At 36.9% G+C, this 27,982-nt stretch overlaps 1 protein-coding gene across 4 annotated transcripts in view; it reads right to left on the reverse strand.

Annotated features, from left to right (window-relative positions):
* ABCC4 (ATP binding cassette subfamily C member 4) overlaps window positions 1-27,982 on the reverse strand; it is a 146,977-nt gene that overhangs the window by 77,328 nt on the left and 41,667 nt on the right. For all 4 annotated transcript variants that reach the window (XM_029960873.1, XM_029960874.1, XM_018071273.3 and 1 more), the window contains 6 exons: window positions 23,588-23,684; window positions 22,239-22,454; window positions 20,356-20,496; window positions 18,928-18,965; window positions 18,489-18,589; window positions 15,342-15,488 (listed from right to left, as the gene is read on the reverse strand). In XM_029960873.1, the coding sequence (XP_029816733.1) occupies window positions 15,342-15,488; window positions 18,489-18,589; window positions 18,928-18,965; window positions 20,356-20,496; window positions 22,239-22,454; window positions 23,588-23,684 (740 nt within the window). The remainder of the gene's footprint in view (window positions 1-15,341; window positions 15,489-18,488; window positions 18,590-18,927; window positions 18,966-20,355; window positions 20,497-22,238; window positions 22,455-23,587; window positions 23,685-27,982) is intronic.

The raw sequence follows: 27,982 nt of genomic DNA on the forward strand, positions 1-27,982 counted from the left end.
CTTGCATATGTCACTTAAAATTAAAGAAAAAAGTAATTGTATAATTTTCTAATTTTTCATGGTTTTTAAATAATAAGAAAGAAACTTAGAATGATAAATAAGTTAACAGCAACATTTCTTCACTTCTCTTTAAACAGAGAAAAAAATTCACACATCAAGGAGGAAAAAAATTACTTCATTGAACAGTCATTCAAGTAGAAGTGAATAAAATTCACAAACTCTTTTGTCTTTGTTAAGTTCAAAGACAGACTTCACTGTGAAACTCTGATTTACACTATGAACTCCTCAATAAATAAACAGACTAAAATAGAAGAGTGCCATTCGCAGCCAGGGACTCCTGAGAACATTGCCATTTGTTATTTGCATGACAGAAACATCCAAAAGAGGATTAATACATATGAAGTGGGAGGCAGAGCCTCACTAGGATGCATACTGGACCATCACGTAGCCCTGCCCTGAAGAGTCTGTTGTGTCAGTTAAGAGAAACCAACACAGTTGACTATAAAAGGAACAACAAGCAAAGAGAAGATGCAACATTAAGCTGGAACAGAAAGTTGCAGGACAAGATGTGTGCCTTTTTGCCTTTTTTTTTTTTTTAAGTACAAAAACACAAAGGGGTCATGGAATTAATGAGTTTCTCCACCCATATGCTTAACTACTGTCAGTGTATATACTGCGGTTACAATGATACTGATGTATCTTGAGGCATGATTTTAAGATGAAGAAGAGTCAGCTCGTGGATGAACTTTACTGCACAGAAAGCAGGAAGTTACAAAGATGTAAGCATGAAAGATAAGGAAGCAAAATGATGAGAGAAGGAGTTAAAAGCACTGGAATGTGCCAAAAGTTCCAGTTACCAGAAATAGTAAAAGCTTTGCATGAGAAGGGGGTTAATGCTCAAACCAAGTCACATTTCTCTCTACAGCTCCTATTAGACTCCCTCGCAGTACATTGGGGCCATAAAATCCAGAAAAAGTCTTCTCTCCACCTGGCCCTGGGGAGTAGCTGCAAGTCAGAACTGTCAAGAGACTAGCTGGTAGTAACAGTCACAGAAGTTGCCGAACTTGGGATGTTGGGATACTGAGAGAGCTTTGTGTACATACTGACTTAAATTTTTGCCCTGTGCAGACTGGCTGCTTGCACATGTCCTCTCCTTCAGCCTCAGCTTCATTCACTGCATATCCACGCCCTGTTTCCTCTCCTCCCTCTTCCTTCAACATTGCTTCTTCCATTCCCCTTCACCATGCAATGGCACAAGCTCTAGGTGCAAATAAGTACACTAGAAAAAGAGGGGAGAACAACATCCCACGCATAACTAAGACATGAAGCCCAACACAGCAAAGCAGAGGCTAGGAAGTGTGAAAGAGTTGGGGACAAAGAAAGTGAGAATAGAAGGTGAACAGAAGGGGATTGCAACACTTAAACCAGGAGAGTGTCTGAACTGATGTTTTAGAAATGCAATGTGACAAAAAGAGCAAGATAGGGTAACTACAACAGCACCAAATGAGCTGTAAAGGCAACAGAAAAACATGAGAAATATTTACAGCAAGTGAGCAATCAGGTTCTGAAATAGTTCCCTAACTAAAACTGTGGAAGCCAAGAAGCCACTGTCACCTGAAGGAAGATGGCAGGACATACTGCATATAAACATAAGCACTGGACACATACAGACTATTCACAAGGTTATACTCTGACAGACGAGGAAAGACTTACTACCTATTTAAAGAGATGCCTTTAGAAAAGTATTCAGAGGATTTTAGTTACTTCTTGCTTTAAACTGCTCTTACAGGAGCATATTTCACTCTGCTAGCTACAGAACTGCAGGGGCAACAACTAGGTTGTGTCTCATTAGTCTTTAGAGTATAACTCTGATTAGTTTGTTTAATTTCACTTACATAGGGTCTTAAGATTTCACAAGACCAATTAAGATTTCAGGCAAAGGAATTATCTGTAAAAGTTTTCTTTCTTCCTTCAAAATAAGCATGTCTGTCATTGAGTCCTAACAGTTCATTTATTTATGCATTCATTTGTTTTCCTGACACTCATTTTCACCACAATTTGGTTTTGTTCATTTTTTAAACCAACAGCTTCTCTGCTGAAACTACATGAGACACATAAGGATGAAAGATGTTGCAGGACTGCAATGACCTGGACACCTGAGGAGCCATGTAAGGACTATGACAAAAATACTTATCATTCAAGTATCTATATTCAATATATAAACCACTATTAAATCTTCTCAGGGACCTAAAGCACAAGTTACATTTTGTAATATACAAGTTTTGCAAATAATCACTGAACACAGTCTGACCCGAGACATTTTAGGAAAGGTTGTTTTAAAACAACTGCTTTGCCATTATTCTGCACGGAAGAAGACACTACCCAAATTTGTGATAAGGTAGGATTAAAATGGAAAAATACACATATAATAATGAAAGTAAATGACAGAAAAAGATCTTGTGTTTTTGCTTCCCTCTTCACAAAACAGCATGAGCTCAGAACTTGATTCTGGATCAATTTGCAGATACATCACTAAAATATATGAAACAAAAGTATACCTCCAAGCAAAAAAAAAATGAGAGGCAAAACTGTGTCAAGAAACCAACCACTATAAATATTATAGAGTATTAATTAGTAACAACATAGCATTGTAGTTATTTAATTACAATATCTGGAGAACAAATGTTGGTTCTGACAGTTTTAAAAATGTAGCGTAACTTTTGAACGCATATGAAAAGCATCCAATAAACTTTTCATCACAGCTGAATGGTATTTACAATGCCTCTTAACTTTCTGAATGTCTATGTTGTCCTTCCCTAACTCTGAAGAAGTTCTTATATAGCAATTCACATTCCAAATATGAACATTCAATTCCTAAATCTCTTAGCGGTCAACTATACAGTGGTCATGCTTTCAGGAAGAGGTCATGAAAAAGTTTAAGTGTTGGATCACAATAAAACCTTTTAGGGCCTTCTGCACAATTGAGATTGTGTGTGTTTGTTTCTTTTGGTTTTCTGAAGGAAGGTGACTGAAATGCCTCTTAACAACAAGGTTTTGTAACCTTTCATAATCCAGTGTTTTTCTGGAAAACTATCACATCACAGTTGGTATACAAAATGCTGCTCTTATGAAACAAAAGTCTCTAGTATAGCATATGGTCTATTCTACCTTCCAAAAGGTACCTTACTTCAACAGGGTACCACACTCATACCTGCAGATGTCTGTCCACAATGGACCACTTACCACAATTACAACCTAAATTAAGTCAAGACATCATGAATTACCTGAACTAGAAATCCAAATAAGTACTGAAAAACAATCTGAGGTATGTTGTAAAACTCTCTCTCAAGTGTTAGAACTTGCATGGGTCATATTCTTTCCTTCTTGGTGCATTCTGACACCCAAAGGACCCTTATGTTCAGATCCTAGAAGAACTGAAAGGTTCTGACATCAGAGAATTTAAACTAGCTGTGAATCCCCTTGAGGAGGTATGACTCATCTTCAAGGTTTAAATTAGATTATCAACCAAGTGAAGCAGCACAGTAAATCTACAATAAAAGATAAATGCCTACAGGAAAATAATTTTTGCCCCTAGTGGCAGATGCTTGAACTTTAAAGGATCTGAGACTAAGCTCTTTGTCTAAGCCTTCCTGACAGAAAACAACTGAAATAATGTCTTCAGTTGGTCCAACTTTGCTCCATATGCCAGATAGAAACAGTATCTAAACCCTGCAAATGAAAGTATATTGTCACTTCTAAACCAATTGAGGATCAAACAATTTACAGAAACCAAGACTTATTTTGCTGACAATTAAGCTCTATCACCAAGACTTGAGATTCAATGAAATTTGACAATTGTGAAGAAAAAGGCTTTTGTCTGAGTAAGTCTGAAGCATTTGGAAGAATCAACAGAAAATCAGAAGACCGAATTAGATCGAAGAGTCTTTAAGGATAAAATTCACTAATTAAAATAACTGCCTTCCTTGCTCTGTTTCCTCTCTGAGTTGCTTTGGTATTATAGCAGAAAGGCATACAGCAAGAGGAAAATTTGGTCTAAGGACCAAATGTTACACCCACCACACTTCCTCTTACACCAGCAGCATACTCTGTCTATCCTGCTGGTCAAGCTCCATTATGAAGAGCCACCATCCCCTTAAAAATGAGATGAAAGACAAGCACAAATCCCTGCTTTACAACAAATCTTGAGAGGCGTGAAAGGTCTAAAGCCTTTATCTTCCATGCTGAAAGTCAAGTAATTCAGATGCAACCCAACATTTACAATGTGCTGCAGGTCACTAGCTGGAATTGTATTTTTGCATCTCCTCCTCATAGAGTAAAAGAATGAATGTATTCTTCTGTTTTCCAAGACCCGCAGAATCACAGAAACATAGAATGGTTTGGGTTGAAAGGACCTTAAAGACCATCAAGTTCCAAACCCCCTGCCATGAGCAGGGACATCTTCCACTAGACCAGGTTGCTCAGTGCCCCATCCAACCTGGCCTTAAACATTTCCAGGGGTGGGGTAACCACAGCCTCTCCGAGCAACCTGTTCCAGTGCCTCACTACCCTCAAAGCAAAGGGTTTTTTTCCTAATATCTAATCTAAACCTACTGTCTTTCAGTTGTACTAACTTGTTCTTCTTCTGCCTATTTAATTGAAGATTTCTATTCAAAATACCTTCATGACTATTTAAAAACTAATAACAAGCACTCAATAAGTATTTGACCACCTTGCATCTCATGAAAAGTACAAACAACAGAAGCAGAGTATGAAGGTATTAACAAATTAAGCAGTGCTCACAGCACTACATTTTAAGCTGGTAACAGACCATTTCACAAACTTGGCATTTTGCATGTCACTAAACGTTCGTGTCTCTATTAATAGTATGTTACAATATTGCTTTATTGCGTGGCTAAGTTGGGACAACAATTAATTAAATCCTATTTTTCCACAGGAATGTTTCTATTCTCAAGCAAATAAACACTTCTGCAAAGCGTCAGATTGGACATTTGCACTCTTGAACACTCAGCAGGTGCACAAAATCATCTGTATAAGCTCTCATAATCTTTGAGAAACACTTATTTCTGAACAATCACTTCTAGACACTGTCCTTAAGCCTTCGGTAGTAGCTGAACCACACTGGTTATTAAATTGAGGTGCAGCAGAGTTTATTTTTTCTTATCTGAATTAAAAAAAAAGTGTCGGGATTGTTTTTTCCATTTTTTCTCTTGGGGATTCTTGAGGGTTTAAATGTAAGCAGCGTCTAGAGAATGGCTTTGAATTCAATATTAAACCATACTTGTAGCTTAATTATGAAAAAAGATCATTGTCACTACATATTTGGAATATTAAAACTTGTCAGCTTTATAAAAAGCTTAAGGCACTTTTTTCTCTCAAATTTGGCTTTATTTTGAAAGCACTACTTAGATAAGATTTCTGAATATCAGAATAAGTCTAGCATAACTAGTTTTCTGTTGAAAATACTGAAGAAAAAAATGTTCTCTATATATTGTTAGTTTAATAGAAAAAAAGATGACACTTTAAAGCTAAAGCCATCTGTAGTTCACAGTTCTGGGGCTTTCAATTTGCAAAGGTTTCTGCAGGTATCTTTTGTCTTAAATGAGCATCAAATAATTGGTTTTTTCTCCAGTGGTAAGAGAAAATGAGAATGATTTTTAATCATTTAAATATTTTTAATATTTATCTACGTACACACACATACATATTAAAAATACATATATATATATATATATACACACGTCCATATGCTTTGCTGGAGGTTAGTATAATGCTTCTTCCTTTTCTCCCTTGGTTCCCAGTCTCCTCTTAAAAGAACAAATCTCCTCTCTCCTGTCTAAATGCCTAGCCAAAAGTAAACAATTACTGTTAGCTTTCCAGAATATTTCTGGTATTTCCTGACTGAAAAATGGTAAAATGGTTTAAGGAAGAGTTGGTAGTAGTTACCTTTAAGTTGCCCAGTATTAAGGATATATTCCCCTATTTCCCTGAGAGGGAAGAGAAAGCAAACACCAGTGATAGACAGCAACAGTACTTCTGAAACTGTTCATTATCCTATGTTATGAGAAGATTGCTGTACATAAAACATTTAACATTCTAAACCAAATCTCTCTAACTGAAGACAGACACCACCTTTTCTCTAAAGATCAGCATAACAGATTCTAAACAAAAAATAAGTGCTCTGGAAGAAGAGATGAATGAGATACTGTAAAGTTTACAGCTTTAGCTGTTCATATTGAAAAGGAGAGAGAGGGGTGAAGAAAAAAACTACTGAGAAAATGCTCCTGGCATCTAATCACCTACTGTCCCCCTCCTAGAAAGGATGGGGCAGGAACACTATTCCTATATGAGAAATTTATTATGACATCTTAGGAACACATGTAGGATTTTTGCCTAAAATTTAGACTCAAGTGTATTTATTTTGGGTTGTGAACATTCAAACTCATGAACATGAAATTATGCAGAGAAATGAATACACACAGGGACAAAGGAATATGTATTCCCAATGAAGGGAAGCTTACCACAAAGCAGAGAGGTTTTTCTTGCCTACACACGAATTAGAATATTCTGCATTGCATCATTTGCATATTAAACAGACAATAACTTCATTAAGAAAAAAAGAGGTTTACCACACACACACAGAAATCTCCTCACATCTGACAAAAAGAATACTGAGGAAAAGTTAGGCCATCTATCCTCTACCTATCATACCTTATAATTACCAGCAAGAATGTCCATGTTCCAAATCTTCACCTTCTCCAATTTCCAAGCACTCTCAGATTATTTTGCACTCTATGCCCCAACACTAACTCAGGCTAGTGAAGATCTATGCTTGAAAGAGGGCAGGACATTCACAGAAGACAGTGTAAAGGGGGTGGGAGAGATGGAAAAGCAGAAACAGAAAGCAGAGGATGAATTCAGGTACACAGTCGATGCATTCCCAGACACAAAAAGCAGAGGATGAATTCAGGTACACAGCAGATGAAAACTGGCAAGGACCGTGCCAGTGGACAGAAAAACCTCATGAACTTATGAGGAGTTTAAACTTCCTCTGAGTTTACTAATATCATAAATGTTGCACAAGTAGCACATGATAAAAGCTCAAGTTCAAGAAATATTAGTGACCTCTATAATCTTTTTTTTTTTTTTAACTGGTAAATGAGGAAGGATGAGGGGATCCTACAACTAGAAGGCAAACAGGTCAGTAGTCATTTGTTAGTCTTCTCTAACACTGAAAAGTCCAACACAAAAGCAAAATCACCTCCTGAGCTAAAAAAGGTCTTCTACTCTGAACCAAACAGCTGAGAATTAAGACTTTGACACCTTTCTGCCACATGGTAGACAGACAGCTTGCTTTGCGTGCTGGTTCTATGAATACAATTTCCTACTCAACATTAGGTGAGTAACAGCTAAAGCAGCCCCAGCTTCTCCAGACTTTTTATAAATCTCACTCCACAGCCTCCTTTTGGGATCATAACAACTAACTATTCTACTCAAGCCGAAATCAAAAGCTATGGGCAACAAAACATGCAAATAAGAATCACCTAGAAAAATGTTCAACAAAAGCCCAAATTTAAATGAACATTAAAACAAACCTCCATTAACCTGCAGTTTCCAGTTTCAAGGTACCTACCTCAAGGCTGGTATTGTCACAAGTAGTCATTTAATGTCCATTACATACTGGCACTCTACTTACAGGACTACCGTCCAGAAACTAATAAAACAAACAAAAAAATGTTTTTCATATGCTAGATGCTATTTTAAAACACTTTGAAAAGCTCTGGTAAGACTGGTAGCTGTCAACAAGTACAGCTTGTCATAATGTTGCCTCCTCCAAATATAACATTATCTTCCACAAAATTACATCAAAAATCAACATCTGAAGGAGGTCCTGCATATGTATTAACCTGAATACATAACAAAAAGCCTCTGATAAAGTACTAATGATTTTGACAGAGAAAAAAATTAATATCTGGGGAAGGCAGGGTGGAAGCAAGCAACTAATGCTGTATTGTACTTTTGTAAATAACTTAAGTAATGAACTCTATCAAGTTTGTATTTTTTAAACTGAACAGCACAATGATGTCTAGTTTGATTCAATACCTCTGTATCCATTGTTATTTCTATTCTTTGTGTTTTATTCTGGATTGCCAAAGCCGGCAGACTGACATACAACATCCATTCTTTTCCACACTAAAATTTTAACTTTGGATGGAGAAGTGCCTTTTGTTCCAAACACTCTACAAGATCACCACGGGCACAAACTAATCTTCACTTGTTGCATAATCTGCAAGATGCTGGCAATCTGAAAAAAAATAACCAAACCCCAAGTAATTAATTCACCCAGATGCTGCAGTGCAGATTACCTAGGATCATCTGGGAGAAAGAATTTTGTGCAGTATAAAGCAGAACAGTGCTGATGAAATGAGTTTGCACTGTGATAGTATTTGTTTTATCTTAATTTCTGGCTACTCAGACAAAACAAAAAAAAAACCAAACCACAAATATCCCACCAAAACAAGCTGGTTTCTCTGCAAACACCACAGCCGTCTAATTGTGTCTGTGTGTCCGTAAGAGACAGTCATGAAAGGTTATGGCACAGCAAAAAGCCCAGGAGAGCCAAGAGCCTGATGTGCATGGCTTTCCCCTGAGACAGGGGAGCAACATGTTCAAGGTCTGTATTATATCAGAAAGGAAGAAGATCTAGCCTGCCTTCCCCACGTTCCACATACATGGTCTCACTACCTGGCTATTCATTACCCCTATTCTGCTCTTCTCCAAAATAATTTTTTTTTTTTTAAATGCTCATGCCTTGTTCCAAGGTGGAATCAAGGTGAGTTTTGGCTAAGTTTTTTCTAATTTCTCAAAAATATTCAATTCCCATCCACAACAGGCATCCATGAAGGGCAAGGAAGAAGATTCTCTCTATCCATGTGGCACATCCAATCCCCACTACCAACAGCAGCCATAGCAACCTGCAATTTTAAAGTGGATTATAAATAGCAAATAAAAAGTATATATTTAAAATAGTTATTATCAAAACAAAAAAATACTCCATTTTGGATTACCTCTAAAAGCTTATTGGTAGCTTTACCACCTTAGCTAGGCCCTCTTTTTAAGCCCCTTGCAGTCTTCCATCAATATTATAGCAGTCTCTCTCTCTGTTTTCAAGTGCCTCCAACCAACATTTCCTTCCTCCTTGCCACAATCTGATCAAAACAGCCTGCCATCTATGAAAGACTAAAACAAAATTTCCATTTTGTTTTCCATTTTGTTTTCCCACTACACTTGCAGGAAAGGGATGTCTCTGAACAGCTTCTGTATGGTCTTCTAAAGCCAGTATTTTTAATTAGGCTTCACCGCCTTGGTCAACATTCCGTGCCTCCTTTTTGCTCAGCTGAGGAGGGTGAGAGCAGCTCTCTCTGTAGTTGCTTTAGCGAATGAAAACACTAGACTTCACAGTATCTGGGCAGGTCAGCATATGGTCAGAAATGAGTTTCGCAGCAGGCCGTTTTCCCCACCGGGGAATCTTAATGTGAAGAAGACAGAAAATCTCTATGCAGGGACGTGAAATCTTGTGCCAGAAAGCAGGAGACTGCACTTGGAAGTGGCTGTCAGTACAAGCTTCACGTTATTTCCCTATCAAATAATGTCCCATCCCCTCCTACAAACAGCTTTTCTGTAAACCTTTTAATTTTATCTCCCGTATTAAGCATAAATAGGGTGAGCACTGACTCGGTGAACTGAAAATGTAATGGGCTTGTCTCATCAGTTTACGGCCAAGTTTCATTCAATTACTGTTGCAGAAAAGAATAAGATAGAGTTGAATTATGCTAATAGATAATAAATGTAAACATAACTCCAGAGTGCTATTTACTAACTTTAAAGACTACTCCTATAGCAATCAACTTTATAAGACTCCTGACAGAATCATAATGGTGATAAAACACGTGGAAGCATAAGGCTATTTAAACTCCTAACAAAGCCATGATAATACTAACAGTAAATGAGCAACTCCCACAAAATATCATTTAATAATCACACCCTGATAAGATTCAAAGTACATATCACCATTGTTATATGAAAAAAACATTAAAGGGTTTTTCTTTAACACATGTAGCAACCTAACAGGTTTTAATTACCACACCTACTTCAGTGACGAGCTGTTCCACTCAAACACCCAAACATAATATTTACAACATTGTGTGATTGTTAAGGATCTTGATGATTGATGGAACCCATTGTGTTGCCATCTTAATAACAACAAATGCAAGTGATTACCAACACAGAAGAGAGAATCTGTGTTTTTATTTTACAACAAAAGGCTGTCCTACAGGGACTTCTTTTCAACATAAACTAACAAACCTGCGCATATGTGAACGTGCCTTAGCGCTTGGCACAGAGAGTCAAAAACAAAGCCTCTGCTGCTTTAAGGACAATGTATTTTTTTTGTATTAGCTTAAGAGAACATGAAAGCTGTCAAAAGAGCTGGTGTAGTTTTTCACAATCCTGTAGAATTCATCTTGACCACAAGGATATATCTGAAAACTGCATCAGAAAGATAGCACAGATCTCGTTTCCAAAAAAAAAAAAAAAAAAAAAAGAAAGCAATTGAGTCATTGAGTCAAATAGGAATACAATACATTTCCTGGCATTGCTACTGAATATTTATATCAGTGACGAATGAGACTACAAACGAAATATCTTAACATGAAGCTTTGCCTTGTTAACTGCATGATATGCCAAAACACCACCTACTGTAAATCACACAGTTTAAGACCAGTATTTCTTGTTTAAACATGCTACTTGTTCAGCAGAATCACTTGTGTGAACAAGCATACATTAATGTAGGCTAACTAGCGCAGTTTCACTATCCAACTGATAAAGTATAATTTAACAACCTCATTATCAGCATTGTAATTTTCAGATTGCTGAAATATCATATTCATTTCAAATATTATATGGTTGAAACACTTTAAACAACATTTCCCATTTGACACTTCTGTCAGATAAAATGCACTTGTGCATTGATGAACATGCTTTTAATCCTATAAAGAAACTTTCTCTGTCAAATTATAGACATTTCAACACTTGATTTATGAATACCATAATTAAAATCCTTGTGCCTTAAAGAAAAACAAACTCTTTGTTATAACAACAGCTTTCTTTCACGTTTTTATCTTTTTATATTTGGAGTTTGCTTTTATGTGCTGCTATTAGCTATCAGTTCAGAATGTAATTTCTGAATGCCAAAACCCAAAAAAGAACATTTCTCTTTATAACCTGGTCAAATCCCAAAGTCTAGGTACGCACCCAAATGGATCAGTGTTTATTTAAAGCTTCCACAAAGCATTTGGGGGGGTGAAGGGGAGGGGGAAAATCTGTTAATATAACAGGTGGAGGACACCATCACACAATTCAATGTTTCTCGTTTCTAAGAAGGCCAGAAATGCTGTAAAGTCTGCCAAAATATTTCTTTTTCCTGTCAGAAGCAAGAGTTTGGAGTGATACAACTTAAAAAAAAAAAAAAAGAAAAAAAGCTGTATTTTCATATGGATTTGTGTAGTGATTCTGGTTCAATTTAAATTTTAGACAGATCTCTAGAAGGGGAAAGGATTCCTATTTTATCTGAACAAATTAATGCATATCATTCATTATTTCTCACAGCACCCATCAGCAAAATAACAGTAGGTTTCAGCTTCCTAAACTCAATGCAATTCAAAATTACACACAACCTCCACGAAAATTACCATTACTGAAAGTGATGCAGTTATGCATTAGCATCCCTTCTCTAATCTCTGTCCCTAAATCCCAGAAAAGAACAATTCATTTACAAGCTAAGTAAGTAATCTTGAATCAAATCCTGAAGCTTGACAGAACTAGGATCTCCTAAACTATCAATAAGAAACTAATTTCAAAAGAGGGAAGTCCCAAATTGAGTCATTGCTGCTGAAGTCCTGGCCCCTTTTACCTAGCTTTGTAACAAATTAGTTTTGAAATTTTCCAAACATCTTGAAAAAGAAATTAAAAGGAATAATGGCTGAAAAGGTCTCCCTGATTAATGGCTGAAGAAGGGCTCCCCAACAGGACTCATCTGACTCTACAGGGCTATCTGACTTTTGGCCACTAATTCCAAAAACCAAGGAAGTTCCTGAACTCAGCACTACACAAAGCTGAAAAGTTTATGGTGTAAAACATCAGAAGAAAATACTATACTTGCAAATAATAAAGACAACTGAATTGAACTACGTTACTATTGCTCAGCAGAGAGGTTGAAAATTCACTCCTCAAATATCATCTCTAAGAACGTAACAGATGAATTTTGTTATCCTTCTAACAAGCCATTGTAATGCTCGACTGGGATAAAACAGATCATGCTGCCCTCTTGTGCTAGACATGCACAGAAATCAACCCCTTTATTCCTGCAAGTGACATGTGAAGAGGAATATATAAAGCATTCACTATGAAACAGAAAACGTCCACATCTTCCTACCTTACTGATACTTTGACATGCATGCCACTCCCTTACTGGCATATGGACAGAAGAGCAAACAAGTTGCAAGAGAGTCAGATTCTACACTCAAAAAAAAATAAGTTCTGTCAGCAAATGCAGATGAGTCAGATGGGATAAAGCCCAAAACACTAACATTAATCTCAAACCACCCATCAAGCTTTTACTATAGCTTTAGCTGTTTTTCACTATAGCTGATGCTGTATAGATATCTGCTGATAAATTTGAATTTCAGTCAGAAATACCTGGTAATTTTTTCTGAATGCTGGGTAAGACAATTCACTTTAGTCACTTAGGATTATCAGCTCAATAGGGTTAGGTTAAATGTTTAAGAAAGAAAGAAATTGACAGTCATTTATTAATAAGGTTCTTCTGATGCAAAACATGCAGTAATGTTTAACTATTTTTAGATCTATGCCAAATTACAGAAACGTGAAATCTGTGTAAACACAAATATTTTGGGGTGGGAAGGGAGAAAGGAGAGGGGTCCTAATATTCCTCTTCTCTCTCTGCTATGTAATCCAGGTTCCAAAAATACACTGAAATTTTTCTATCATCTGGGTAACTATTCCCTTTACAACCTTCCCCTCCCTATATACTGCTAATGCAATCTGTAAAGAGAGATCTTGGGCTCCTGCCTAAACTGCTTCAGAAAACATAATTTTTTTAGAAATAAATCATCTTATTTATTCACCAAGACTGATTGGATCTACACTGTTGGGAGCTGACAGACATGTCATGATTCACCACATATTTCCATTTCCTAATGTTGACTCCCTGATGCTGCTCATTACTATGTTTCCCCAATAAGAACTACCAAGAGCTTGAGATATCTATTTATTTAAGTTTCCTTCCTTGACTTTGGAACACAGATCACCGTGTGTTCAAAATAGTAGCCATGACATTTTTTTAATTGATTATTTTTTGATAAATAAAACAGCAAAATCAGTTCAGCAATTGCTTTTGCTAAGGTCTTTGAGACCTCACATAAATGCTGAGAACATGCTGGATGCTTAAATGATAGATCTGACATTGCAATATTAGCTTTGCTAATATGGGATATGATAACTAATAGTTTGGCTTGACTATTACAAACACAGACCTAGAAAAAGGAGCATTTAATTATTTCAATTTCTTTTTAGTATGTCTTTCATAGTCAGGCATATTAAAAAAGATGGGAAAAACCACAAAAAATACATCTCATCTCAATGCAAAAAATAGCATGTGAAGTTCTATAAGATAACTATGCAGCAAAAACCCCATATAAATCAGACAATAAAATACAGATGTTACAAACAGGATTTCAGAATTGCTACGTGCTGCAGTTCTGAACAAGAGCACTGTCTCACGTCATCTTTTCCCTTTTATTTTTTTCTTTTTCAAAAGATGTTTGCATCAGAACCTTCACATGCAATCATGACCAAAAGAAAGATGAAGGGAAAGAAATATATGTATCCCGAAGTTAATCTTCTATTATAAAATATCTGCTGATTTATAGAAACACACATCTGTAAGTCACAACAGTGTGTGAAATACCAGCAATAGGCAGGTTTTACGAATGTCAGTTTTACAGTGCACTGCTAATTTGAGCTTCACAGTATGTTATAAAGCAAACTGGTATTACTCTACGTTGTTGCTGATGTTTACTCTGTAGTTTTTACTTTGTTATGATGAGCCAGGTTTATGGGCACTCTTACATGATGACTATTCCCTCAAAAATACAGTTACTGCATATGCTGTACACATACACAAGAGAGAGAGAAGAGGAAAATCCTTGCCTATCTGACAACAGCCCACATCAGCACTATGATTTCTTCCGATGTATGGGCTCTCAGTAGCTCTCCACTAACCTGTCACTTGAGCTTATGGCTTCCCTTCTAATCCTTTGCAGTGGCCTTGAATTTACATTGCCACAGACTCCCAGTGCTAGTAGGTCATGTAACACAGCCTTAAACTTCCGCAGTTGTAGGGTTTTTTTAAGATTAAACTGTACTTATTTCATTCATCATATCATTGTCATGAACCTTTTTCTCACGAGTATTTTTTTCCTGAAAATATTACTAATTTCTCTGAAATAATAAAGCCATTCCCATATATCCTTACAATCATTAAATGCCTCCTGGAGCTATGAGAACAAGCCTATGTCCTTTTTTTTCCCAAGGGACTCAAGACCATCAGGTTTCTGTTTCTCATGTAAGAGAGAAACCAGTGGCTAGATCAATCAGTACCACTTCCAACTCTCTTCACTCTGCTCCAGCTTCTCTCTCATTTCTTTTGAAGAACATAAGGATCTGGATTATAGTTTTAAATTGCATACTTTATTTACCCTTTTGTGCATTCTGGAAGGACAGTAAGCTAGGCAGTTTCTCAAAACGATGCATTACCACACATGTTTAAAATTATTTTTTAAAAGGGCAAATAATTCATGGGGTTAAGCTTTCAAAGAAAAGCCCACGCAAGGCATGCCCAAGAAGCAAAGGCATACACATTTAATGTATTGAAGACACCTTGTGTAACGGAATCAGAACAGCAATGCAAACACAGGTCAATGTACATCACCAAAGTTACAGATAATTCATTGTTCTGTAGGCTGCATTTGGAGACAATGACGTGAACCATCAATAAGCAGTCTGACTTGTAAATTTAAAAAGACTATACTGTTAAATTTAGAGCGTTTAAGTAAAAATTTAAATTTAAAGAGAAGAAAAAGAACCCCATAAATGTGCAAAAACACTATCAAATTGTCATTGCCCAGAAACCGTAATCACAGGGATACATTAAATATTGAGGTATTTTTTACTATTAAACTTACCTATAGGATTTCTGTCAAAAAATAAGACAGGAGCTTTCAAAATGGATTGAAACATTTTGTTGTGCAAATTCTGACCAGAATTGACAAGAACTTGAAATACCAGAAGACTTCTGATTATGCCAAATAGTATTGTAGCCACTGTTAAACCTGAAATAAAAAAAAAAAACATAAACAGAGCATACATAAAGATAGGAATATTTCAGAAGAAAAAACCCCTTAAACATAAAACTGAACTAAAACCAAATTCTCTTGCCTTCTGCATATAGCAAGAATCCAAACTTAAGCCTAGGGGGACTCAGACTGAACGCAGAACATAGATATACTTGTCACTAGCTTCAGTTACTATCACAGAATCAGTTTAATCAATTTCTCTTTTTTGGTTTAAAAGAATTGGTACTTTATAGAAATATAGCAAATGTCTGTTAACCCATGAAATAAATCTGTATTAAAACCCTCTGCATAACAGCCTTACTAAGAAATTCATTTCACAGTGCCGTGTATAATTGTGGCTTGCAGAGGTCACTGTGAAGATTCAACATTTGCCAGCAGGTACTAACCAAGTAATATACACATGGCTATTTAGAGACAACCTTGAGTTACTCCCAGTCAGCCCAAACCACTCATGCCATTCTTCCTCTTGTAAACCACACCAATTCATTTAAATTATGTGTATTTCTTTTAACATTTTATAAGATGCACTGTTTATGCCGTGTGAAAGAGAGCCCTTCTGGGGAACTGGTCTGCAGACTGTTTGTCTCTCTTCTGGGCACAACTCCACTTACAAGACAGTGGTGCTACAGGGCAAAAAATGGAAACAAAGAATGAGATTGCTGCTGCTTTGTTTGTTGTGCATAATCTCCAGTGTGGCTGCCCAAATTCCCTGTCAATAAAGGTGAACAGGGAAGGTGTCAACCTTACATTTGGCAGTGCTTCCAGGCTCCAGGTGATCTGCTTCAGAAAATAAGCATAGCTACCACAAGCCCATATGCTCAGGCCTTGAGGACACCCTGAAGTTAGACCCTATCAACAGAAAACATGTCCTATTCTAAGGGTAGATTAAAACTGGACAAAATTCAAGAACAGCTATAGTAACAGTGGGAAAGAGGGAGGTTTAAGCTACATGATGTGGTTAAGTTATTCCATCCTGCTTCCTTCTGTATGCTCCCAAGGAGCAAGAAAAGGTATCACTATTTCATTTGTCTGCTTGCAGTTTATTGTTTACATCCTGTAAGGTGCTGTCTTTAAGAAAAAAGCACATGGCTGTGATGGGAGCTGTTTTGCCTTGTCCCAACTGCTATTCTAGTAAAAGAAGGTAAAAGACAACTTTTCCGAAACTAATGTACCGAAACAGGAAAGCTGGGTCATGCAAAAAGGGAGAAGGAAAGGTACTAAGCAGGAGGCTGTGGCATAGCCCATTCCTAAGAGCAGTCTGTGGGAGCAACTGGAGGAGAGGGACCACATCCTGGGAACCCCAAATTTCTGTACAACATTACTCAGGCTTGGAAGCCACTGGAACCTGTTGGCATGATCCGCACAAAACAAAACACCTTAAGAGAGTTAATGGCTGGGGAGACATACTTTCGACAAATGAGACATACTTTCAAGTCCTTCACCTGATCTGTCTTAAGCCAAAGGTTTTTGCTTTCACTATTTAGGAGCTTAGAACCTCTGCAGGAGAGAGACAAGGGCCCTTCGAACATTCGCTTTATAAAAAAGGCGTGGAACTGGTACCTCAGTTCTGGCCAACAGGGTTTTCCCATTAACAGAAATTTTACTCTTCCAAATCTTTGTCTCATAATAAAAACAAGGACTTGGAAGGAACTACCGTGGCAAGTTTTTTCTTTTTCCAAACACTGGGAATCAGAAATAAAAATGTTAAATTTTTTTATACTGTTTCAGAAGTTATAGAAAAAGGTAAGTGGGATTATTATGTACATCATGAGATGTATGTACTATCTTTTTATAACTTTGTCAACTTCACTTACAATTTTGTGTAAGTCAGTCAATGCTGTCTGTTCAACTATTGCAAGTAAGTCACTCGAACATTTCAATATAAAGGTACTTTCTGTTGTTCTGCTATCTAGAACAAAATATGCCTTAAAGGATAAAATTTTCTGTAATGTGGTTTAGATTATATGGTCAGAGAAAGTCACATTTGCCACATTCAATCACACTGTGCAGTCCACTGGAACAGTTCACGAAATAAGACATTACACAGAGAAAATAAGAGCCCAGTTTATCTGGCTCCTAAATTGTTGCTTCCCAGGCCAAGTATAGTGTTTTCTGTCAAGCACTTAGATCATGTGGATTCCATAAAACAAACCAAACAAAAAATCCTCCACATATTCTCTCGCCCATGGAGATGTTTCTGAGTACATTCAAAGCATATCCTTCAGGCATTCCACCTGTTTGCTCACACCAATCACTTACAACTCCATCAAGAAAGTACTATCCCGTACAAAACCATACATCACTAGGAGTGCTAAATAGCAGAGTCTGAGAGCATGCACATGATTTTTCTGTAGCAATTTTTACTATATTTCAGAGTAGTATTTCAAGATGTTTGGATGCCTGAATACAAGGATCAACACCCTTTTCTGAATATTCAGAAGCATATATGGATACCTATTGAAATACATTGAAATGCTTTTTAAGAATCTCGTTTGCATACCCACCTAGAATGCTTTTTAAAAACTGGTTCTTTTGCTATGGCACTTCAGAAGGAATGTAGCCATGTCAAGTTTTAGAACAGCACAGAATGAAGATCCATTTCTAATGCCTCTTGCCCATCCATATAATGACTGAAGATTTACCTCAATTAGTACAGACAATAGCCACAACCTTATGGTGACTGACTTTCTGAATACTCAATTCTTAGTTTATTTTCTAAAATCCAGGCAAAGCAAATTAAGAGTCTGCATGTAACTTATTTCTTCTGTTAGATTTTTAGATTTTTAAACTTTTACTGCAATTATTTTTATCAGGAAGCAACATCCAGGCTCCTAATCTGTTAAGATATTGCTCAGTTGCTGCTAGAAATCACATTTTCCCACATTGCCATTGCTTCGCACCTCTCAAAACTCTCTACTACAATAAATCAGACAATAAATAGTTCTTAGACACACACACAGATGCATGTGTAAATACCTGCATAAATCCCCAAATAAAAGTTAAGGTCCAGATGTTCTGTCCCATTTGTTCCATTATTTCCATTTGTTGTGAGATTCAGCTTTTCTTGATGATTTGCCCTGTGGAAATGCATACAGAAGATAACCATCATCAAATAAGTATGTTTAGTTGTTTCTAGATTCAACTCTGTCAAAATCTTCAAAAGATCTCATGTATCGATGCTGTCATGCATCACAAGCAGATGCAAACACAGTCTGCACTTAGCATAAGGTTTAATTCCTCTCTCCCCCCCAGAATAAGTGGAAGGCAGAGGAAGATCAAGTATAATTTGAAGTTTCCTAGAACAGATTCTCTTACCACAAAAACCTATACAACACTGATTTCTATTAAACAAACAGCACTTGACTGGCAGAAATGACTGGCAAAAATGACTGGCCAGTTATTATCATCAACTTACCAGTAAGAAAGCCACCAGTCCTGGAGCACATAGGCCACCTTGAGCAAAAGAGACAAACACAAGAATCATCTTACAAAATGAAAAAAAAATTAGAAAATTAAATTTCCTTGCTATTCTTTCAAGCTCTCTGGGAAAACATCACATATTCAGGAAAGTATGCCATCCAGTCTTTCAAGACCAGCAGCAATTTGCCAAGCACATTAGAAGGTACTCTACAAAGAAAGAAGTTACCTTAAATTACCTTACATGATAGCAAACTAAAGGAAAGCAATATACTTTAGCAAACAAAATATAGTAGCTCTTCCTCATGTATGTTAATTGCACATTAAAGAACTCATTTTTTTCAGTTCCTAAATTTGCTACTAGAGATATTTGAAAATGCTTTTTGATTAACAAACTTTCTGATGTCACCAGTCCAGAAATTTGTGTTTACGGGAGATAATGACCAGAAACAGGGTTGAAGGAGGATGAGAGAGAAGAGGGAGGGAAAAACTCCTACTGCCACCTTCCTTCTCTGACAAGAAGTGACTTCAAACTTGTAAAAGCGTTATTTATCTCAACATACACCCCTGTTCACGTGAATTTGAAGTTGTGGGTGTTCTACTACAGAGATCTGATCTTGTTTTGCTATCTTTCCGACAGAGTTGAATCAAGGATAAGTAAAAATTAAGTAACATGTTAAAATATATAGACTTTTTTTTACAACCCAGCCAAATCATTTCCATGAAATGAATTTGAGCTTTTCTCAGCAGGAAACGAAGAAAAAGGCAATAAGGTATCTTCAGGCAGCTTCCTCAACTCACCATTTCTTTCGGTAAGTATCAAAATAGTTTTCCTTGTTTAAAAATTCTTTTACATACCTTTTCCGGTCTGCGTTACACAAAATATTTGCCTATCCCCTTCCTCACTTTCTTATTTTGCTAAACAGTGACCCTCCTTCTAGCTCTTCTCATGATCTGCAGTTACCAGCAGACAAGCTGTTCTTTGAACACTTCAGTCGGACTCTGTAATCCCATACCCAATAAACCTCTTTACCCTCCTGAACTGGAAAGATGATGACTGTTCAGGTTTGTTGAACACTACTTTATACACCTTACTATTTTCTTCTCTGTTTCAAAAAATCAGACTGGCTTATAATTTCTGTGCCATGTTGTCATCAAAATCATTATTTTATTGAAATATTAAAATTGCTGAAGTAAGGATCAGTGCAAGACTTCTCAATGCTGTACCAATATTCTGTGCTGACACATAAAATTTGACTGAGTACACTACAAAATTATTAAAGAACACAACACTCCCAAACATTTTAAATGACACATCACAGTAAAAAGTATACATTATGTCAAAAAGAAAATTAAACAAAAAAAGTGGGGAAAAAAGGCAAACCCAAAATACATTTAATATTATTTGTGGCTCCCAACAACTTACCTGTGCCAGAATATTGAATACTATGAGTATAAAAATCACAAAGTAGTTTGCTCCTGCAGTGAAATATTTTCTGTAAATTTTAAAGCCAATTTTTCCCTCATGGCGACTCTCCTCTGGCACTGCAGCCACTGTATTTTCACCCTGAAAAAAAAAACAAACCACAGAATAAAACCCATCAACATTGCAGTTACAGATTCAGACTAAGCCACTTGAAAGTCATGGTTCAGAATTATCAAACAATTAAACAAGGAAATAAAGGGATTATGCACTAAAACCTTTAAATATCGAACTACAGCTTTGACAAAAAAAAAAAATTAGTCTCAGTGCAGTAATACTGAAAAATCTATTCTGCAACGTGACACTGTGAGGATTTTATTTGGCATTGCATCACCAAATATAACAAAACTTCAGATCTAGCCAGAAAGACGTATCCTGATCGCTAAACCAGTTTTTTCTTATACACTACCTTCACTCGCAACAGCTCCAGAAACTAAGGCCTTTACTTGGGGAAAATTCTGTTTTCAGAACGCAAGTACGTGCAACCCTTCCTTTCCAGAAGAGTATTTAAAGCAAATACTCTTCTACAAGTATGTACCAAGATCAAGCAACATACGGCAGGACTTAAAAATTAACCATAAAGGTCTAATCATCTCCTTGTATGTACCAACAAAGCATCTGTTAATAAGGAAAACAAGTAAAATGGCAAATGAGAAATCATACTAAGCAAACAATAGATGGGGAACAATGAGCAGTGGAATCAACAGATCTGACTCAGATGTGAAAAGAGAATTCCCACCTAGTTGCCCATATAAGGTGAGAAGCCTATCTTGGTCTTTTTTTGTATCTCCACGCACTCCCCCTTCCCACTTTCCTCCACCCACACGGAACAGTTCTAATGCTGCTAAAAAGTCTGGAACACCTTTGCAAATTTAAGAGAATTTAAGAGAGGAGTTGCCACTGGGACATTAGTATCATAAGTTTAATGCTTTTGAGCATAAAACCATTCCTCCAAAAAATACGAAAAAGTCTGTAGCTTTTTTTGGTTTGTTTTTTTTTTTTTAAATCTCATTGCTTTTCATTATAAAGAAATAATTTATACCAATAGCATAAAGGTGACAATCATCACAGATATGCAGGGATTATTCGTTTCATAGATGCAGCGCCAACCCAAGCCTAGCAGGGTTACAGGGATCCTGCACTGTTCTATGTGAATGCAAACACACGAGCAGAAGGCCACCTCTGGTATAGAAATTTTAGGACTGGTTTTGCACTGGGCAGACCCAAAAGATAACAAGTCGCCTGGAAGTCATACTGACACCTTCTGTTTTCAGCAACAAAAGGGCTGGGGAGAGCAAGGCACTGGTGTCCCAGGGCCCCCTCAGGGCCAGCTCAAGATCATGTGGGTATGTTTATGCATACATTATGCCAGCCATGCAAATATAGACTTTGCATATAGGTAAGGCTTCTGCATACACTTCCCAGAACTCTGGATTTCAAAGAAAGTGTTAATTTCAGTTCAACACTGCACCAACACACAGAACCCACCAAATACAGCGAGACTGGCCCTTTAAAGCAGCACTGTCAGAGGACAGGCTGAAGGAAGCCCAGTGTAGTGTCTTTGGACACCAACAGTGAATGCTTCTGGCATCCAGCAGAGCTGATGAACTGCACAAACTGACTCTGCTGAGTTTGAACAGAACCACACAGAGCTGTGGGCTGCCAGCCAAGCACAGCTGGGCAGGTCCACTGTGAGTGAGCTCTCACCTGATAATGGAATTCAATAATCCCTGGTATTCCAATGCTGCAGGGAAAGCCCATATCAAAATTTAAGTTAAAAAACAGCCAGACAAGAGTTGAGACATGTCTATCCTTTGAGCACTCACAGGTGGTTGTTCCACTGCTCCATCTTTCTGTGAGTGCACAGACGAATCCTGGGACCAGACAGAGGACTCCGAGAAGGTTCGGTTCCGGGAAGACTTCAGGTTGGGGGTTCCTGGAACTGATGGAGGTTCTATCTCCTCATCTTTTTTCAAAAGGGAAGCAAAGTCGATGCCAGATCTCAGGAACTCTGCATAGGTACCTTTCCCCACCATTTTACCCTACAATTAATATAAACTTTGATTATCTTCATTATACACTTTCTGTAAATGACAATTTTTCCTATCTGTCCTTGCTGTTTCTGGGGTTCTGCAGTTGCTGAGCATACGTTCTACTGCAGTAACTGAGCTGAAAGCTCTGTTGATTTTTCACTTAGAAGCTCTTTATGCTCTAACCAGTCCCCTCCTGGCAGCTAACTGGGCCAAGCAGCACACAAACAGCGTGACAAAATCTCCAGTTGCAGCCAGGGGAGAATCACCTCCTTGGAGAAGCTGTGGGTGACAGCCAAGCCATGCAGCCTTAGGTCAATCTATTGCACTACATACATAAGCATCAGTCTTTTTATATTACTCCAGTCTAGGGGTAAACACCTCAATTTCCTGGTCCTCGCAGAGTCCTACAAGGTGCAACACAGATCATTTCCACACTGCTTACAGCTCTATGACAAACTCATTTCTAAAGAGCTACTGTAACTTTTAAAGAGATCTCAGTGGGAGGAAAAAGATGGTAGTGTCCTTTACTGCACTTTCATAATGCATCAAAAGTAATTTCACATATTTCACTACCAACCTTTAAAAAGAAAGTGAAAAAAAAACCAAACTGCAGCACCCTCTACCTCTGAATATCTAGTACAACAAAGTTTCGAAAGAACTATCACAATGAAGACCTGCTCATTCTTAAAGGCATCTGGGACCATTTCTCAGCCTTAATTTAAAAATGAATTTGTTGCAAAATTAACGTACTTCTTAATTCACATGTAAGTGTAAGAAACAAGAATAAAAGCAAAATCAAGAGTCTCAAAATTCCCTCACAATATATTAAACTTGAAACAAAGGAAATTTAAAACTCTATTTCAAAACCAGACAAAATGTTTGAAGAAATAATAGTTCTTAATTCACATAAAAATCAGGACGTCAGATTATTGTTATGCATGATAAAATTCCAAAATAGATTTTTCAGGGAAGATATTCCAAGAAAAATCAACCTATTTCATTAATAACTATAAAACTTTAAAAACATATAGAGTCATTAGACAGAAACCATATTTACAAACTAAAAATAAAAATCTGACTAAAAATTCTTAGATTAAAAAGGATAATTTCAAAGTATAAGTACAGACACTGAAATCACTTACATCTTTTAAAATTAGAATCTGATTTGCAGCACGGAGGTATTGCAACTGGTGAGTGACCAAAACAGAGATCTTCTGATGTAAGGCCTGACAAATACATCTGCAAAGAGATGTAAAAATTAATTTAAAAAAATAAATGTCCTAAAAGATTTTTATTATTTCTGGAAAACATCTTCTATTGAATTACGAAGTATTTAAAATAAGAAGATGGCCACGCATTGTTACTAGATTTATAAAAGCTATACTTAACGAACATGTTTCTTATATAACTTTTTAAATTTTCAAGGTAGGGAGAAGAAATTACATATTTCTGATCTGGAATAACAGAGGAGGAAATAAGATGTTTCATTAAAATTGCCTTAAACATTCTCATAATCAATGTACATGTCATAACGTGAATTGCAAAGAGAGCATTTAAAAAAAAAGCCTAAACTAAAGGCAAGAGAAAGCAGGGCAAGATACTGTGTAAAATTATGGACAAATACAGACAATAAAGGTAACTTCTTTGAAAGGAGTTTCATAGCACCAGTAACACTGAGCCACAGAGAGTTCTGGAGAAGTAAACAGTACTACTGATTTAAGCTACATCCAGGTATGCAGTGAGGTAACTAAGCGAGATTCTTAAACCATCTATGACCTTTTCTCATGGATTCAGAGTTTACCACAACCCATATACCACTCCAATCACTGAATTTTCTTTGTGCCAAGTGTACATCTAACAGCTTACTGGGACAACCCAGTCATTAGAAAATCCAATGGCTCAAAACCTTGAAATCTTGATCCTGAGCCACAGTGAGCCCACTGTAATTATGTCTGCATTTGAAGGGGGGTGGGGAGGAAGAGGAAAAAAAGTGGGTTATCACAGCATCGGAGCAAACCAATTAGAACTGTGAGAGCTGTAAGCACAGTATCCTGGGTCATCTTGATCTCAAGAGAGTAAGCAAAAATTAACCTTTGTGGAAATTTGTATTTCCACTGATATATCAGTTCACTCTTGCCCCAATTCACTGGCATGAGCACAGGCATGAAAAATCACAACAAAGAGTATATGCTTAGATCTATTAAACAACTCGCTGCTCAGATTGCGCAATAGAAAATTCTTCCAATTAATATACTGTGTCATGATGAAGCACAGAAGTTGAAAAACTAGTAAAACACTAAGTAAATACTTAACATCTGTTTCAAAACATCAAACTACTTGAGTTCTATGTTCAAAACCGGTTTTTAATTTTTTTCCCCAATATTCTCTCTCCTATTCGACAACATTCACTCTGCAGCTTAGTCTGAGCATTAACTTTATACAGTGCCTTGGCTACCACAGAAGAGTGAAACCGAAGTTCAACCCTGGAGTTAAAAGAGAGGCTCAGCAAAACCAAATGTCACAAAAGGGCTGGCACAAAAATCAGAGAGCTCACTGAACTCCTTATTAGTGAAAACTTGGTCTTGTCTTAGAACTGAAAAAAAAAAACCACTCCAAAATAGTCCATAAGTGTTTATTTTTCTAACTGATTCACTAAGGCTTAGTTTCATCATCCATCTGCTGCTAAAGATAACTGCTCTTATAGCTGAAGAAAAACAACCATCAATTCTAGGTGAGAAATGCAATTCTAGTTGAATCACCATCTGACAGTGTTTCCCTTTCTTACTGTTGATATGAGAATCCAGGGAAAGTCTGCCATAGCAGGTGACATAACTGGTCCAAGGTTTCAGACATTTGCTGGAGCACACCAAGAACTGCTACCACCTTTTTACTTGCTGTTTAAAACCCTACAAAATTCACCTTTCTTGTCCTTCTCTATTACTCTCAAGAGGCATACTCTGTTAGTTAGTCTGTGAGCACATTTAATGCGTAACAACAGGAAAAATTACTGCACAAACTCCAGTCGCCATTGCCAACTTTATTAAACACACAAATGCACACACAAGTGCACAATCAGAAAAGATCCAGTCAGAGAAGACCCAAAGGTTCTTCAGCCTTTCTTGAGTACAAGAAAAAGGGAAATGAAGGGACTATGACTGTTGCATCCTCCTCCCCAAGTAAGAAGCAATTTAAACTTAAAAGTATTCCTGGCAGATGTTAAATGGGTTGCTCTGCATGTTTAAGCTCAACAAAAATTTCAACATCCTTGAAAATGTATTCCAGATGCATGCTACCTTTGCCATTACAAAATCCTACTCTGACGTCCAAGTTTGCATCCTTTGGTGCCATTTCAATCCACTATTTCCTGAAGGTCAGTAGATGAGTTTGCACATTAAGTCTTTCCCCTCCAGAAACAAAAGAAAAGCAAATAAAAAAAAAATTAACAAAAAAACTCCCTCCAAATACATTTTTTTTAAGCTGACAAGTAGTTTTCTGATGTTTTGTTCTTCTATTCCTCCCCACCCTGGACACCTGAATGTTCTCGACCACCTGCACTGATGTGTGAAGCTGGTCTGCATTTTTTGGAAGCACGTAAAATTGAAACGTTATTTCAGCTGAGACCTTACACCTACAAAACATAACAGGAGGATTACTTTACTTGTACTGCCAGATACACTACTGGTCATAAATCCCAGGGCACAGTTTCCTTAACAAGAGCATGATGTTGATGATTTGTGATCTATCACACTCTACACCTCCTTTTCCATAAAACTACCACACTACTGATCCCTGCTCATTGTGTGTTCATGGACTGAACACTTTGCACTTATCCCTGCTGCGTGCATGTGTCTATTAATTCACATCCTGCAACCAAGGCCTCCCAAATCCCTCCAGAACTGCCTTTAGCACTGCCCAGTTTTCTACCCCCGAAAATATAGCACCAATGACCTTCATACATCAACAGGAATACCAGAATCAGGACAGACCTCTCCAGAAATTACATTCTTCCAATTCAACAAAAACAAACAAAGAAGCAAACAAACAATATTCTAAGTTAATAAACCTAAGTAACAGTATACTATTGCCCATTTAAAAAGCCAACTGCACTTTGACAGCAAACTGGTATACAATTAAAAAAATTAGCTTGAGCTTTAATAATGCAGAGCATGAAGTAGGAGACACTGAGGAGGCCTACAGCAACACAGTGCTCCTCAGTGCAAAGGCAGTCTTCCTGCTTTTGAATCCTGATTTATTCTCCCTTCGCTATCAGGTTTGCTTTTCTTTGAGACAAGTTGTTCTTTAATCTTTTTTAAGTTTTTATCTCCAAGAACCAGCTTTCTTTCACCTCTGCAAAGTGTCTCTTTAATGATTCTACTTTCTTCCTTACCATTCTTTTTCCCACTCCTTTTTGCAAGTTCACATGCCAGTTTAACTTTACTCTAGTAATACTTATATTCATTTCAATGAAAATAACCACTGAAATGAAATTAAAGCACATGCAGAAAGTGCTCACAGGCATAAAGCCTTTGTTATACTCATTTACACTTCCTACATTTGCTTTCCTCTCCCTTCCCTTTCCATTTCAGTGGCTTAGGGAGAACAATCCCCTAGTTGTTTTCGTACATTTCAAAATTTAGAAAAGTAAAAAAAAAAAAAAAAAGTGTGAAATATTTGCCAGAGACAAAAACCCCAACCTCCTACTTCTACTATGCTGTCTCTATTTCTACTATGCTGCTTCTATTTCTATGTTTACCTTGACAATCATTTATCTCCATCTCATGACAAGTCCCAGCCTTCACTGAACTAATGCACAAGTATAACTGGTCCACAAAATCCATTCTGGGCACAAGTAGCACTGGATGGCTGGAGAAAGCACATAAGCAAACACAGTCTGATGCTTCCTCTGGCACAGATTTCCAGCTTACAAAGTATTAGGAACATTTGAGCCAGAGATTCTTGGTATTTAAGTAGCTCTTTATGAACTGTTCCTATGCAAATTTGCCTACCTCCCCCCCGAACCCATTTCTGATTTATAATTCATAATATTGTTTTGCAACTGCCCTCACAGACCACTAAAGCACTCAACTACACTGGGGTTCTGCGGTTTTTTTTTTCATATTGAGTGATTTAAAAAAAAAAAAGGTACATTTTTGTGATATTATAAACTTAAAATTTTAAAGTTTTTTGAAAACATACAATGTACAGAGATCACACTTATGCTTTTCACTTTCTGTGAAAAAAAACCCAAAAAAACAAAAACAAAACCCCAAAACCCTAACCAACATTATTACAATATGTTCATACATTTTAAACATATTCCCTACCATAAACACTACAAAGCTCAAGGAATTTCAACTGTATCATCTAAACTGAAAGGTATAACTTATACATTTTTAACTAATACATTTATAGCAACACCTATAATACAAAAATAGAAGTACAGGGCATTCAAATTTGCCCAGAAATTCTCATTGGGGCTGTAACAACTGCAATGGTATCAGAAACAATAATGAGCATAGACCAGGTGTGAAATACAA

Source organism: Manacus vitellinus, unplaced genomic scaffold (genome assembly GCF_001715985.3).
Source record: "Manacus vitellinus isolate BGI_N305 unplaced genomic scaffold, ASM171598v3 scaffold_2_pilon, whole genome shotgun sequence".
NCBI lineage: Eukaryota > Metazoa > Chordata > Aves > Passeriformes > Pipridae > Manacus > Manacus vitellinus.